Raw genomic sequence first — 14,219 nt, forward strand, 5'->3', positions numbered from 1 at the left:
CATTTCACTTCTTAGTCCTGTTGTGCTGTGTCGCCTTTACTTTTTTTATATTATTATTTATTTATCCTCTAGACTCTAGAGCATCAAATCCGACACAAACAAACTCTGACCTGCTGGAATATGATAATGCACACAATCAGTAATAATGCACACAATCAGTGTCCAGCTGATCTGAATGTGAATCCTACTAATGTGTGTGATTTGTTGGTGGTGTATTAATTAATCTCGTTTAGCAGCAGACAGCACGATACAATACATGACAGCTAATTAATACAAGCTAAAGAGAAGACATGAAAACCAACACACAGAAACACAGAGTGAAGGCGTGACTGTGGAGATAAAAGGGTTTTACACGCTCGCCTATCCTCCTCCTCATCCTCCTCCTCCTCCTTTGGAGCCCATTCATTCAAACATGTACACACACTTTCACGCAGTATTTATAATGCAAAGCATGCTGCACCCGAGTGGCACAACTGTGCGGCGACTCTTGTCCCGGCAGATCTAATTATAGGGGCCACAGAATGAATGTACCTTCACCCGTGATCCGGTCACCGGCTTGTGTAGTAGAGGCGGCTAATGAACAAAAGCTGCTAACAGGAGATAGCAGGACTTCGTTTCGACGTGCATAACAACCGATTCCCTTTTATATTAATTTTAAACTTCAAGGGGGTTTGCTGGCCGTCATACTGGGAGCTGGAGAACAGAGTTTCTCGTTAGGGCTTTTTGGCAGCTGGATCCGGACGACCAGAAAGCTGCTGGCGCCTCCATAACACCACAACAACAATGATGATATACAGCAATGAAGAAGTGATGAACCATCTGCTCTCTTGGGTTGCGTTCAGAGTGTCAGGGTGTGTTGGTGAATTTCAGATGCGAAAATGCGTAAAAGTTTGAAGAAAAAAAAAAAAAAATCTGGCAGGCAGAGGAGAGACACAAGCAGCATGTCTATGCAACAGCATTTTTTTTTTTATTCCATCATGAAACTGATCTCCACAATATTAACATCCATTGTCAGTTAAATAAAAAAAGGATATAAAACAAACATAGAAAATGCAATACAAGATCTCTTTCATTTTTTTTATTTATTATTTTTTTTAAATAATCTCTGTCACCATCCCGGCCTCTAGCTGGAGCTTGATTCAGCTTGTGTGGCGGCAAATCTATAGTGTTATCGATGGGAAACAAAGCATGTGTTTGTCTTGAAATGTATGGCCTCCTCAAAAGAAAAAGAGGGGAAAAAAGCTTTACTCTGATGAGGATGTTCAGGGAGAGAAGCCCCCAAAATCAATATGCTCCAGGGGGAAAATGAAGACAGAATTTCTTAGCAGCAGTAACCACGTAGAAACAGGTTGTTAAGGTCGTTGAAGAAAGGTTTTTGATTTTACCTTGCTTCCAGTGTTGTTTTTTTTTGATAGATCTGATCATGTGTCTGTGCTTCTGTGGCAGTTTCCCACTGGGTCATGATTGAAAACAGAGTATCCTCCGCACTTGTCTGCTTATCAAACAGCCTGCAGGATGTTTTGTTTTGGTGTCCCAGACCCACTGCAAGGGGAAAAAAAAGTTTTCTTTCAGTTAATGAGAATCTCGTCCCAACCTCTGGCACCACATTCGATCGAAATGTGTGAAAAACCAATTTATTAGAACTGCGACAACCAAGTGTTTGCGTTGAGTGCAGATCAGATGCATATCTGATGAAGTGCAGGTTTAAAGAGCACTCCACTTGTTCTACACTTGAAATGTATTGTACTCCATGCAGAGATGAGTCCTGATGGTGATACTGCTGGAGTTTGTTTGTCTCGGGCTCTCAGGAATCAATGTCTTTCAGAAAGACTGCGATGCAAACCTGGAGCGTTGAGTTTGAAAGAAAATAGGATTTTACCAGACAGGAGGGATCTAACGAAAAACTCTATTGAGCTGCCTTATGGGAACTGTGGGAGTCTCTGTTTCTGGGGTTTTAACTCTACTTGAGACTGAGAATATCTCAGGATATTTGACCACTTTGTAATATCAATCCCCTGAAATCCCCTGCTTTGAAGTAATGGAAGTACAACACTGAAATGTTAAACAAATTGGGCAAAATACGGTAAAGTGCATCACTGAATCAAAAATAAAGTGAAATGACTACGGTAAATAACATCTTGAGTTTGTGACAAAAGAGTCAAATGATTAATAAATACACCTGACTTTGAAATATTAATCAACTGACATAAATAAATACATGAAAAACAAATGCTGGACTGTGATGCAGTTGGACGGGTGCTGATGGGACAGTAAGGCCTGCGTTTTGTTTTTCTCTGAGGCTGTGATTCTCCCTCACGTGGTCGGGTCAAAGTGCTGACGACACCCAGAATATCGTGGCGTCGGAAACCACGTCAGCAGATCCAGGCTCAGCTAGATGGAGCTCTGTGTCTTGATAAAAGCTGTCCTCTCGCCGCGACCGTCCGCGTCCTCGCCGTCTGATTCAGACTCGTAGGCGATCATGTCCTCGTCCCCCCACACAGTGGGGATCCCCTTGTAGCATATCCGCGTCTTCCTCCCCCGTCCTTGGCCGAAGCCAAACCCGAAGCCCACCCGCACCCCGCGCGTCTCTGAGTACACAGAGGGCAGTTTGGTCCTCCAGCCCAGAGCCGTCCCCCCCGAGCGCATCTGCAGCAGGAGGAAGACCCCGATGAAGGCGGCCAGGATGAAGGCACAGCTGAGCACGGCCAGGACGACGGGCAGCTGGGTGGACGGAGCCACGCTCAGCCCCGGGGGCTCCTCGCCCTCGCCGCTGGTGTCGTCCACCGCTGCTGTGACGTCTGGCTGGGCTGCGTCGTCCTGGAGTCCCGCGGCCAGAGGGGATTTCCTCTGGACCTGGTTCTGGTGCAGGCAGGAGGTGAGGACCAGGTGGCTGTGCGGCGGGCAGGACAGGCAGTCCGTAGGTCCGGTGCCGGAGCACGTGAGGCAGGCGGCGTTGCAGGGCAGGCAGGCCTGGACGGAGGACAAGTCCACCCAGTTCTCCAGGGAGAGGTTGAGGAGCTGCGGTCCCGAGGTGAAGCCCGGCGGACACAACTTCACACAACCCTGGAGGAAGAGGGAGAAGCCGGGGCTGCATTCTGGACGGAGAGATGAAAACACAACGGGAGGTCAAAGGTCAAACTATCAACAAACACATTCTGAATATCCACACTAATGAATTATATTAGGTTCTTTGGAAAAAAAAACTGCATATAATTAATGGTCACAAAAAATAAATGTCATCATCAATTAATATAATCAAGTAATTATTCAGCTATTGAAGGTCAGGGAATATACTTATTCTCTTTATATTCTGAATATATGAATCTGAGAATGTTTTGTACATAATTTATTCTAAACACATACAAACAAATAAACAACATAGGCAATAATGCACTAGTTGCTGTACATCAGCTGGGTAAAGCCTATAAGCATGTATGGATTTATAGAAACTGTTACACAGACACCAATGGAAATATTCACTTATTTGTAAAAGAGCTTACTTATTCTCTACATTTGTTGAATTGAAATTGAACTCAAAGTATCCACGACAGCCAATTTGTTAAAAGGTCACAACTAGTTAATGGAAGTTGTAGCAGACTGAACCTCGCGTCCTCTCCTCTATAGAACTAGCACCAAATTACAAAGTCCTTCCCAGGAACCTTGGGTGTGAAGGATCTTATTAGAAATGATGGGGCTGGTAAAATTGGGGGTTAGTGGTAATTACTGAAATAATAGGTTTGATTTGTGGAGGAAAGTGTCTGAATGCTTGGGAGCACAGAGAGGCCTTCCAACCTTATCTGCCTTTCAATGAGGGAGTCATCCCCTTCAGCAGCGTAGCACCTTTCACACTCATGCAATTTTTAATCTCCCCTGCTGCTCCTCCATACGTCCCACTCTCTGATTCCAACCAGTGTGACATATGGCAACGCACATATTCACAGCGCGTGTAAACAGATGCACAAGAGGCTTGTAAGTGGGCAATCTGTATTCACAACATTCGCTTTTTCACAAGTCGAAAACAGTCTGACCCAGAGCCTGTTTCGTAACAATGTCTGCGCGCCAGATCCAATACAAATGAGTCCATTCAACTCTAGCGGCTCGGCGTTCAAAGTTTGTGTGTTTATGGCGGAAGCTCCGGTGATCTCACCGATACAGATCTGCTGGGCGTCGAAGGTCTTGCAGCTGTTGTTGGACGGCCGAGGGAAATCAGACGCTGAGGGGTTAACGACGCTGGGTCCGGTGCCCCACAGGGTGAGGGTGAACTGACTCAACACGCCTGAAAGAGACGGAGAGACAGAGAGAGGGAGGGAGAGAGTGAGAAGGGAAGGGAGGTGAGTACTGTAAGGGGGAGTATTAAGATGAGGAAGAGAATATCAATTTAGCACAGCGCAGAGAGGGAACGGTGCGAAATGGCTGAGAAGATGAAATGCGAGTGGCGGGGGTGGGGGGGCTGTTGTCGGGAGTAAAGGAAACAAGAGATATGAGCGGACCAAACACAACACTGGAGGAGGATCAACAGCGGCAGAGGAAGAGATGCGCAGCTATCTCATTTTCCCTGCTGCTCTGAGTAAACAGAGCCAAAGGAAAGCTCTAGGACTTAACGAGTTAACCCTTCATGACAATATGCTGCCGTTTGCCTCTGAAAAAAAAAGAAAATGCAGAGCGACTGGTGGTAAAAAAAAAAAAAAATCTCCAGATACCGGAGTTTTGCTAATCAAAAGGTTGCCGACAACTTTCTTGCAGAAGGATCTCCTCTCTTGCCCAGCAGCTATTAAGTTTTAATCTGGATGGATTTTCGTAGAGCAGCTCCCTCTGGTACCGAAACTGGTACAAACTGCGTCATTAGAGAAGGAATGGGGCTGAGAAAAAGTGAAGAGGCTATTTAGAGAAGCATGAAAATATGCAAGACGGCTTGAGTTGATGAGGGGCAGTGGATGCTGTTGATGTGCCCAGACTCAACAATTAATGATGGTGAGTGGGGTTACCATAGTCACGTCCATTAGCGGCCACGTTTTCTATTTCCAGGGTCCACTCCCCTTGGGGATCCTCGTCCCACGAGTGAGTGGTCATGAAAGCCCAGTCGCTGAATCCCTCTGAGGAGAAGTCGTTAGGCCTGAGAGAACAGAGGAGAAGTGTCTGTGTTAGCGCTTCTGTGCTCCAACACAAAACATTTTTTTTCCCTGAGCGTATTTGTGCAGGTCGATTTGAGGTATATGCATATTGTGTTTGTCTGTGTGCGCGTTTGTGTGTGTGTGTATGTGAAAGAGATACAGAGAGATTTATAACAAGGCTTGGCTGCTGGTGTGTACAGAGGTGGGGTTTTATGGTGCACCTGGGGAAGAGCAGGGTGGAGCGGGTGCCCAGTGGGCTGATGAGATGAACGGCCAATTTTCCTCTCTGGCTGTGGGTGAGAGTGAGGCGAGCCTGAACGTGTTCCACAGAATTGACGTACTCGGGTCGTCCCCAGCAGGCGTCCACGCTCTTGCTGAACACCAGCTTGTTCCCGATGTCTCTGCAGGTTTGACAAGCGGAGGAGGGAGAGAGGCAGGGAGGGAGGGAGAGAGAGAGGGGGTTGGGGGGGGTTGGTGGTTAATGTTGTGTGGCTGCAGAAAAAGGACACAGACAACAGCTTGGTGCTACAAATTCACACAACTGTCCCCGCTCCGAGGAGAATGTGGTGGCATCTATCAGGCTGAGCGGCATGATGGAACACCGAGTGCTCATAATGAGACTAAAACTCACTGCTCTGTTCACACACTCACACACACACACACACACACACAGTCACACTTCTAACCTCGGCTCTGTGAGCATGGTGTGAACACACTGATGCTGTGGTCCCACTGTTGCCCAGTTCTGCGCCAAAGCCACCATGGCGCCCGCATCCAAGAGCCCGTAACCGTATGAGTGACTCACTGTGAAGAAAAATAGATGGAGGGATGAAGAGAACAGCAGGTTTGTGCCTGGTGGTGGCAGTCGGAGGGAGAGAGAGGGAGAGGGAGAGAGAGGGGGAGAAGTCGGCACCAAAAGTCGGCGCCAATCACGATTCACAGATGACCAATTTTTTCCAACTGGCTAAAATTGTGGCACACTGCAACACTCTGTCTGGTTGAGTGGAGGCTGTGCAAGCTAAGTATCCAAGGGTTTGGGAGCAACAACATTGCAGGGAGTCTGGGACTGTGAGTGAGAGCTTATTATTGTGTACTTATGTGCATCAAACCAAACAGGAAAATGAATTTACTCGGAGCAGAATGGATTTTTATTTGCTAAAAATGGAAAAACTGAACCGTTTCTCTACAAATATTATTCATGTGCATATAAACAATCTTTTTTTTTCAGAGCTCCGTCGAGAATGAAGCACAAACATAACACCACATGACACGCTTTCCAAACGGCTAGCCTCTACGAACCTCTGCGTCCCACTCCGTTGGTCTTCCAGTCTCCGGCGCTGAGGTGTCCCGGCTGGGACGTTCTCACCACCAGGTGCTGCATGTCCCTCCAGGTCAGATTCATACTGCACAGACACAGGGAGGAAAAGCAGAGCAAGTGTATTGACTTTCTGTCATGTAATAGCTGAAGATATGACTCTCTGCATTATGCCCCATTATGAGAGACGTCGGGTGTTGCCGACCTGAACTGTAGGACAATACAGCCGGGGGGAAATCCAAGGAGCAGAAGGGTCAGGGGCTCATAGAAACGCCTGGAAAATGATCCAGCTGAGCATGTATATAAAAAAGGGGAGAGCTATATATCGGTGAAATACTACACTGGGTTGCAGAGGAAGCCCAAGGGGGATGTGTCAGTTTACAGTGACAAGGGTACCGGCTCACATTACGGTTTTAACGCCAGTGTAAAAGAGCAGTGCTAAAGGTGCAACCATAACCTATTGTGCTGGGGGAACAGAGTAAAACAGTGGATACAATCCCACTGAGGGCTGTGTCTAGACTCTGTGTAATGATGGTTTCTAATGAGGTCTGGGACCGGGGTGTGGTGGTGGGGGTTTAGGGGGGGGCAGGGTCACCTTCCACACAGCAGAATCCCAATAAAAAAATATTTATTTATTTATTTTATTTTATTACTTTTTAAAATATAGATTTATCTGAAGGCATGGCAGGGAGAGTAAAAGTCTGAACAGCATTTAAGTCACCAGTGTAGTAAATGGTAAATGGTAAATGGACTTGCACTTATATAGCGCTTTTCTAGCTCGCAACAGGCTTTGGAAGATAATCAAATCATGATTCACTCTGCTTTACTGAGTGCAACACCGCTGCCGACAGAAATAGACACAGGATTTCACCGTGGCGCATCACCTCCGCCCGTCTCCACATCAGCATTCACATCTCACATTCTCTTATGGCTTATTAATGGACAAGACCCCCCCCCCCCAACACACATACATACACACACACACAGGCACAATTTACTCACTGTCACCTCAGCGATGAACGAATGGCAGAAAATAATAAAATAATAAAACACCAGAGAGTCAAAACACTCTGCCTATTAAATGATTCCATCTCTGTGGTCTCCAATGTGGTCCCAGTCTGATAAACTAGCTACCCTGTTATTACTACTGTCTGTCAGGGGGGGTGCTGATAGGCGTATGTGTGTGTGTGTGTGTTGCACGGTGGGGGGGGATTTGCTCGCTGACAAACACTGACTGTAGTTTACTGTTGAAAGTGACAGATAGTCTACATGGTGTAAATCTGAGCTCCGTCAGGTGAGTCACTGCCCTCCTCTTGTGATATTAGCCCTGACACCTGTCAGCTCATCACTGATGTGGAAACGAGGGGAGTTATGCAGAGCAGAGGGGCTGCGGGGAGATAAGAGGACCTCAGACACACCGGGTACGACCAGAATGGAGAACACACAATCGAGCTGCTGACAGAAAGTTGGATTGTGACACCTGGAGTCCTGAGCGAACGATAATGAGAGAGATTTTCACGTTTTAAAATCCTCACCAGCAGCCCTGCAGGTATTCAGGCGCAGGCAGGACTGTATGTGGGCTGCAGCTGCTGATTTGTCTTGCTAATTAACTGATTATCAAAAGCTTAATTTGCTGAGGAACGAATTTCCTGGACTGGGATTTATGCCAAAGCCAACTCCCAGACATGCGTGCACCAACATCCACACACAAACACCGGAGTAGTAATCAAGTTTACAACAAGATTACATTGAAAAGAATCTTTAATGTAAAAATAGCTATGGTGTTTGTCTGCGCTTGCTCTCACTCACTTGGCCTCCAGAGCCAAAGCGATGATCCCAGCAGCCAGCGGGGCCGAGGCGGACGTCCCTGTGTGAGAGTCCGTGCATTTCTGCCTCAGGTCTGTGGTCACCTTGGAGACGGGAGAAAGAGAGAGAGAAGTGCGCAGTGATACACAGGGTGAGAGGCGGTTAACATTACATGGTGAATTTTCCCCTGCATCATATGAGTGAGAATCGCAGCGAGAGGTGGTTGCGTGTTAAGACGGAGGATGACCGGGGACGACAGGAGCTCTGCCTGCAGCGGTCAGAGATGGAAAGAAGATGGAGTAGGAGGAGGTGAAGGAGGAGGAGGAGGAGAAGGAGGAGGAGGTCTCAGGTCTGTGGATCACTGCCAATGGGTCACAGCCGGGGCAGTGAATGTCAGCCAAATCGGCCCAGCCAGGTCGGGCGGTGGTGAGACAGAGTATGTTCGCACTCTGGGTATACCTCCGCCCTCCGTCTCTGCCAGTGCCAGCACATTAATGAGGCCTGTCTGGGTCATGGTGAGGACATGTCAGAAATGACAAAGAAGCCACAGGGCAAGGCGAGCTGTGAAGGTTAGGGACAGACTCTTGGTTTGCAACTTTTTGGCCCTGACAGATTGTGGCGCTAATGAGATGTCGAGGTGTCGGAGGAGTAAACAAAGGCGGGGCAGGTGTCCACGCTGGCCGACTGTTACATCTCAGAATTGGAGAAAATAACACTGAAACGCTGTCGTATTTCATTCATCGTTTTCATCGCACTCACTGTGAGTTTTGTTGCGAGTCAACAAAAAGGGGTTGTCAGCTCTTTAAATCTTAAAGTTATTGCGGCTTTTACAAGAAAAGGAATTCAAATATCTGATGCCTAGAGCTTGTCAAGTGTGAGGATATTCTAGGCTTTGTATTGCGAGTTAGAATAACAGATAGCTGGGGCCTGACAATGATTATATTTAGTTTTTACCTTTGCAAACACATTTGCCTAAGCAATTAGTTAAAGTTATTAACCGAGCATTTTCACAATAACAACCAGTCCTGTAATTGTGCAGCTTGATCTTCTAAAAATGCTGGATTTTCAGAGAAAACACAATATACACTAATTGAATTTCTGCTGTGCAGCAATAATAACACTAAATCAAGCAAAAATGCTGTGAGGGGCAATTTGGAAACTTTTGTATATTTTTTTCCTTTTTGCCACACTGCACATTGTGGTGCTTAGTATTTCAAACAGCTACACTGTCTTCCCTGTGGTTAACACCAGACAAGTTCAATTGCAACATTGAGTGCAGACAAGGCCATTAAGCCTGGTTGGAGCCACTTTTGTTTTTCTCTGGCTCTTACTGGCAAAATCTCTCACCTCCAGAGATGAAAACTGACCAAATTTGTCCTGCAAAATGAGCTGGTTGTTAGTTGATGTCAGACTTTGTTTAAAAGATTGGTCCGCCTGTGATTTGAGAGTCTAGACGAAGCAAATGTGGCACATACAAAAAGCTCACAGAGAGAGAAAGAAAGAAAGAAAGAAAGAAAGAAAGAAAGAAAGAAAGAAAGAAAGAAAGAAAGAAAGAAAGAAAGAGAAGCGGCATGAACCTGCAACAAATGACAGCCCTGACTGCTACAGCAACAACACAACACAAAGCCACTGCGGTGTGTCGGTATATTCGAAGATGACTTAAATTTTTACCCATTTGATGAGTTGTGTTTGTTCGCCTGAAGAATGCCTCTGGTGTGTTTTGGAGCGAGCGGCAGATTTGTGGTTGTTTAACGTTATTGTACGTCCCTGAGGCGACTCTTTCTTCGGCTGACAAGCAGCTTGAAGGAAGCGTGTGACATCGCTCAGAATTTGTCATCTTCCCTCACTGTATGTTACACATCACTCACTCTGATTTTGACAGTTTGATGCCCGTTTTTGATTTGAGAGAAACAAGACCAATGCTGACGTGCACTCCAAAATGTGACTGATAAAAAGGCAAAGTATAAAAATGCATGGTGATTTATTTTTTGCAGTGCTGATATTGATGATTTTAAATCTAAACACAAGCCTACACATCCAAGATGTTCAAAGTCTGTGTGCGCGTGTGTACACCTACTATCTGCTTCTCCCCCGGGTTTCCAGAGCTGAAGGTGGAAGCGAGGGTGGAGGAGCAGGGCTCGCTGTACCATGGCACGTTGCCGGACTGCGTGGTGCTGCTGATGGACAGGGTGTAAATGCTGTTGGTGTAGCCGTCGCAGTTACAGCTGTCCTGCTCCCGGCCGCCATTACCTGAAGCCCAGACGAAGATGGAGCCCAGCCCGCTGCGTCCCTGTGGTATAAAACAACAAACAGACACACACACAAAACATATATAGGTTTATTCAATTGGAATTCACACAGCGTACGTTACGAGATAAAGAAAGAGAGAGTAACACTCACAGGAGTTGGGCGAAGTGTGAAAAATTGGCTTTGACAGAGACGTTTTTCTTGCCGCTTAAACGCCTTGTCATTTATGTGCTTTCTTCCAGAAATACTGAACCGCTGAAGGCACAACTCTTATTAATACATCATAATATCAGCTGGCTTATTGCGGCAGAACATCAGATAACAAATAGAAGAAATGTAATTACAAAATCTGCTCCAGCTGAATATAATTTAGGGGCCTGATAAATGACAACATGGTATCTGGCACGAAGGCTGTGCGCTCCTAAAGTATACCAACTGCATCTGACATACATTTAGTCCAGTTAGGTGAGGACTGCCAGCAGGCGGTGGTTTATAACTCTGTGAAAACATTTTTAGCAAAGTTACAACGGGCTTCATTTGTCAGCTTCAGGAACGTTGTGAAGATTAGATTGTTCCCTTTGTTGCAAAACACACACAAACCCGTTTCCATGCATTTGTCTTTGGCTGATTAAATTACTGTAACTCTTTATTCACTGGAGAGCCTGCAGGAATTAATGGGAGCACTTTCAGCTCATACTAAACAGTTTGCAGATTTGTGCTCCTTTTTCTACCCAGGCCTCGCTGCACCAGTTACCCATGACCTCCGGGATCGATACTTAAGTTCTACTGTTTATTTTTAAGGTACGAGTCGGTCTGCCCCCTTCCTACTCTGTTGACTTTCCCTTTCTCACTACGCTGCAGATTGTAGCCTGAGGTCTGCTGGCCAGTTGATGCCGAGAGACAGAGGGCAGCAGGGCATCTACTGTCAGGCCTCCACGGCTCTGAAACAGCCTCTGGGTGGAGAAGGACTTCAGCCTTTCGTTAAAGTATTACAGTCTTATTTTTCCAAATTTGGCCTTTGTTAGTTTTCTGTCTGCCGTCATGTTTTATATTACTTTTCTTCATGCAAATAGTATATTTAGCAACATTTATTTCTTTGTTAGACTTGGAACTCTGACTATTTTATGAAAGTTGACAACTTAATAAAGGTTTTTTTCTGACATTTCATCAGAACCTGCTTTTCAACAATTAGTTTAACAATTAAAGTTGATTTTTTCATTACACCGTGAAAGTCGTGATGGAAATACTGATATGAATAGAACAAAAAGATAAAAACTTATTCTTTTTGTACCTTGTTTAAATCAGTGTGGGTGGATATTCATTCTAGAGAACAAAACAAGGAACCAAAAACTACATACGGTGAGATAAAAGAAAGTGGAGGGACCTCTCTCGCATCCCACATGCAGAGCGAGAACAATGAAACAGCTGATGGTGAGAACAAAATTAAAAAGGTAAGAGAAAGGAGACGTGTAATATTTCACCCACATGCATCATAAAAGAAAAGCTTGCTGTTCTCAGTCAGCGTGATATCAAAAGCGACACGACTGTTTTGCTTCCCCCCCTTTGTTAAAAAAATTGTGATTGTCTGTCCATTCTGCTTTCTCGTTGAATTCGGCCTGACTGAATCAAAAATAAAAGTCCTGTCAGTTCCAGTATTGGTGGTGTTTTGGCAAATACAAAGAGACTGGCATCTTAATTTTCTCATCACTGTTGTTGCTAAAACAGTTTTCTCTGGCATTCTCAGCTCCTGCGTGTACAAAGGGGACCTCAATTTGACCGCAGCCCACACTTTTAAGTGAGCTTGTTTTCTAAAGGATTATTCATTAAGCTTTTCTCCATCTCTCGAAATGACCTCTGGTCAGAAGTTGGAATAAATATGCCTCTACTGGAAACTCGTTGCTTTCTGCATCGCACTGTAGAGCCGTGAAGCTGTGGCTAATACTTCTCAACCTTCCAGCCCAATTTATGACCTGACGCAGCCTTTTCTGCAGGTTACAGAGGACAGACGATAACACTTCAGTGCCACGGGTTATCTGACTGCCAGGACTCACGCTGAATCAGAAAGGGCCCTGTTGTGCTGCTGTCAGGCAATTTTTCCTCACTAACGCAACTGTGATATGTGGAGCATTTCACATTTTGGGATGTGATATATGAATCATTCCTTTCAACCTAAAATTTGCAGTTTCGTTCATTTACACGCCGATTACAGTGGCCTTTGAATCTCGCTATTGTTCTGCATCAGTGACTGCGGCTTCTATTTTCTCCCATCTCACATTTATCATTTAGCTGTTCCGCTGGCGCATTTTGATGTAGCACTGCCTAACCATGAGATATGATGCCTTTAGCCCCAGATAATATGTCATGCTCTTTAATGCTTGACTAGTGAGAGGGCAATTAACAAAGTCACCTTGAATTCACTCTAGAGAAAATGCTCACAAAAGGCTCTTATTTAATGTTGCTGAACAACAAACTTTTGAAGAGTCAGACTTCACTTTGCTACATATGGAGCTGAAAGCAAAAGCACTGTTTTGCTTCCTCTCAGAAAATCAGATGAGAAGGTTGAACTCTCTTTTGTGCCTGTGCAGTAAATATAAAGTTGCCAGCAGCTAGCTTAGTTTTGTGACGTATGGAGAATGGAAACAACTTGCCTGGCTCTGTGCAAGTAAACCCATCTGAAGCTCAACAATGTAATTGTCATATTTTATTTGACAAATGAAAATTTCATGGCCTATCATTTGCCTATTTGACAATTTTCTTTTTCAATTTATTTTCTAATTCTCCTTTCTGGGGAGTCTGGCAAGTTATCTGATGTGTCAAAATCTGTCTTAGCCATCAATTTATGTTTCTCTCCTCTTTAACCTGAGCCTGAACTCATTCTGTTCCCTTCAGTATTGCAGAAATTACTGAAGGTATGAGACCTTCAGTAATTTCTGCAATACTGAACTATGGAGCAAATGTATAGCTTTATATATATATAGCTACACACATATATCCTGTATGTATATACATATAGAGAAAAGTAGAGTTAGTTTTAGCTTTACAGGGACTGGTGGGCGGACTTAGGGCAGCTGTTTCTGCCAGTTCCCACTTTCTATATAAGCCAAGCTAACTGGCTGCTGGCCGTGATTTAATCTTCTCATTTAACTCTCAGCAAGGAAGCAAATAGGTGCATTTCCCAAAGACTCTAAGTATTCCTTTAAAGAGCTGATGTGAATTTGATAGTGGTACTATAAATAACAAACAGAGAAGATATTACAAGATTAAAAGCTCAAACTCATGCTCTGACTGACTCACCTTTGTGATTCCCTGGAGGAAAGCCTCCTTCGCCAGCTTGGCAGGGCCGTCCAGGGACTTGCCATCATCTTCTGGGCCCCAGCTGGCACTGTAAATGTGAATGTGCTGAGGGTTGAGACTGAGGGAATGAGCCTCAACCATGTCCGTCACCTCCCCATCCAACATGCGAACTCCTGAGAGAAGAACACGTTTCACAGAGGAGATTTTGTTTAAAGACAAGAAAATGTGAGCGTAAAAGGTGGTGGAGAACGAGAGTGAGTGTGACAGCTGATAGAGAGGAGGAGGCAAGTGGATGAATTTTAGCTTCAGATGGGTGATAGGGGTCAAACCTGAGATGAGGAGAACATAAAGCTAGTCATATAAATGGAGTGGAAGAAAATTCATAAAGCAATTATCTGCAGCCACGAAAACAATAACAACAACAAAAAACCGAAGCAAAACATAGA

The 14,219-nt window shown here is 45.1% G+C and overlaps 1 protein-coding gene across 2 annotated transcripts in view; it reads right to left on the reverse strand.

The window, feature by feature from the left end:
- Positions 1-948: 948 nt before the first annotated feature.
- furinb (furin (paired basic amino acid cleaving enzyme) b) overlaps positions 949-14,219 on the reverse strand; it is a 77,234-nt gene continuing 63,963 nt past the window's right edge. For both annotated transcript variants that reach the window (XM_085779607.1, XM_085779608.1), the window contains exons 8-16: positions 13,774-13,946; positions 10,310-10,522; positions 8,236-8,336; positions 6,411-6,514; positions 5,798-5,915; positions 5,333-5,512; positions 4,986-5,113; positions 4,148-4,276; positions 949-3,095 (exon numbers count right to left, since the gene is read on the reverse strand). In XM_085779607.1, coding sequence (XP_085635733.1) covers positions 2,392-3,095; positions 4,148-4,276; positions 4,986-5,113; positions 5,333-5,512; positions 5,798-5,915; positions 6,411-6,514; positions 8,236-8,336; positions 10,310-10,522; positions 13,774-13,946 — 1,850 coding nt within the window. In that variant the 3' untranslated portion in view covers positions 949-2,391. The remainder of the gene's footprint in view (positions 3,096-4,147; positions 4,277-4,985; positions 5,114-5,332; positions 5,513-5,797; positions 5,916-6,410; positions 6,515-8,235; positions 8,337-10,309; positions 10,523-13,773; positions 13,947-14,219) is intronic.

The sequence above is a fragment of the Trachurus japonicus genome, chromosome 6 (genome assembly GCF_045865225.1).
Source record: "Trachurus japonicus isolate A0001 chromosome 6, Traja_1.0".
Lineage (NCBI taxonomy): Eukaryota > Metazoa > Chordata > Actinopteri > Carangiformes > Carangidae > Trachurus > Trachurus japonicus.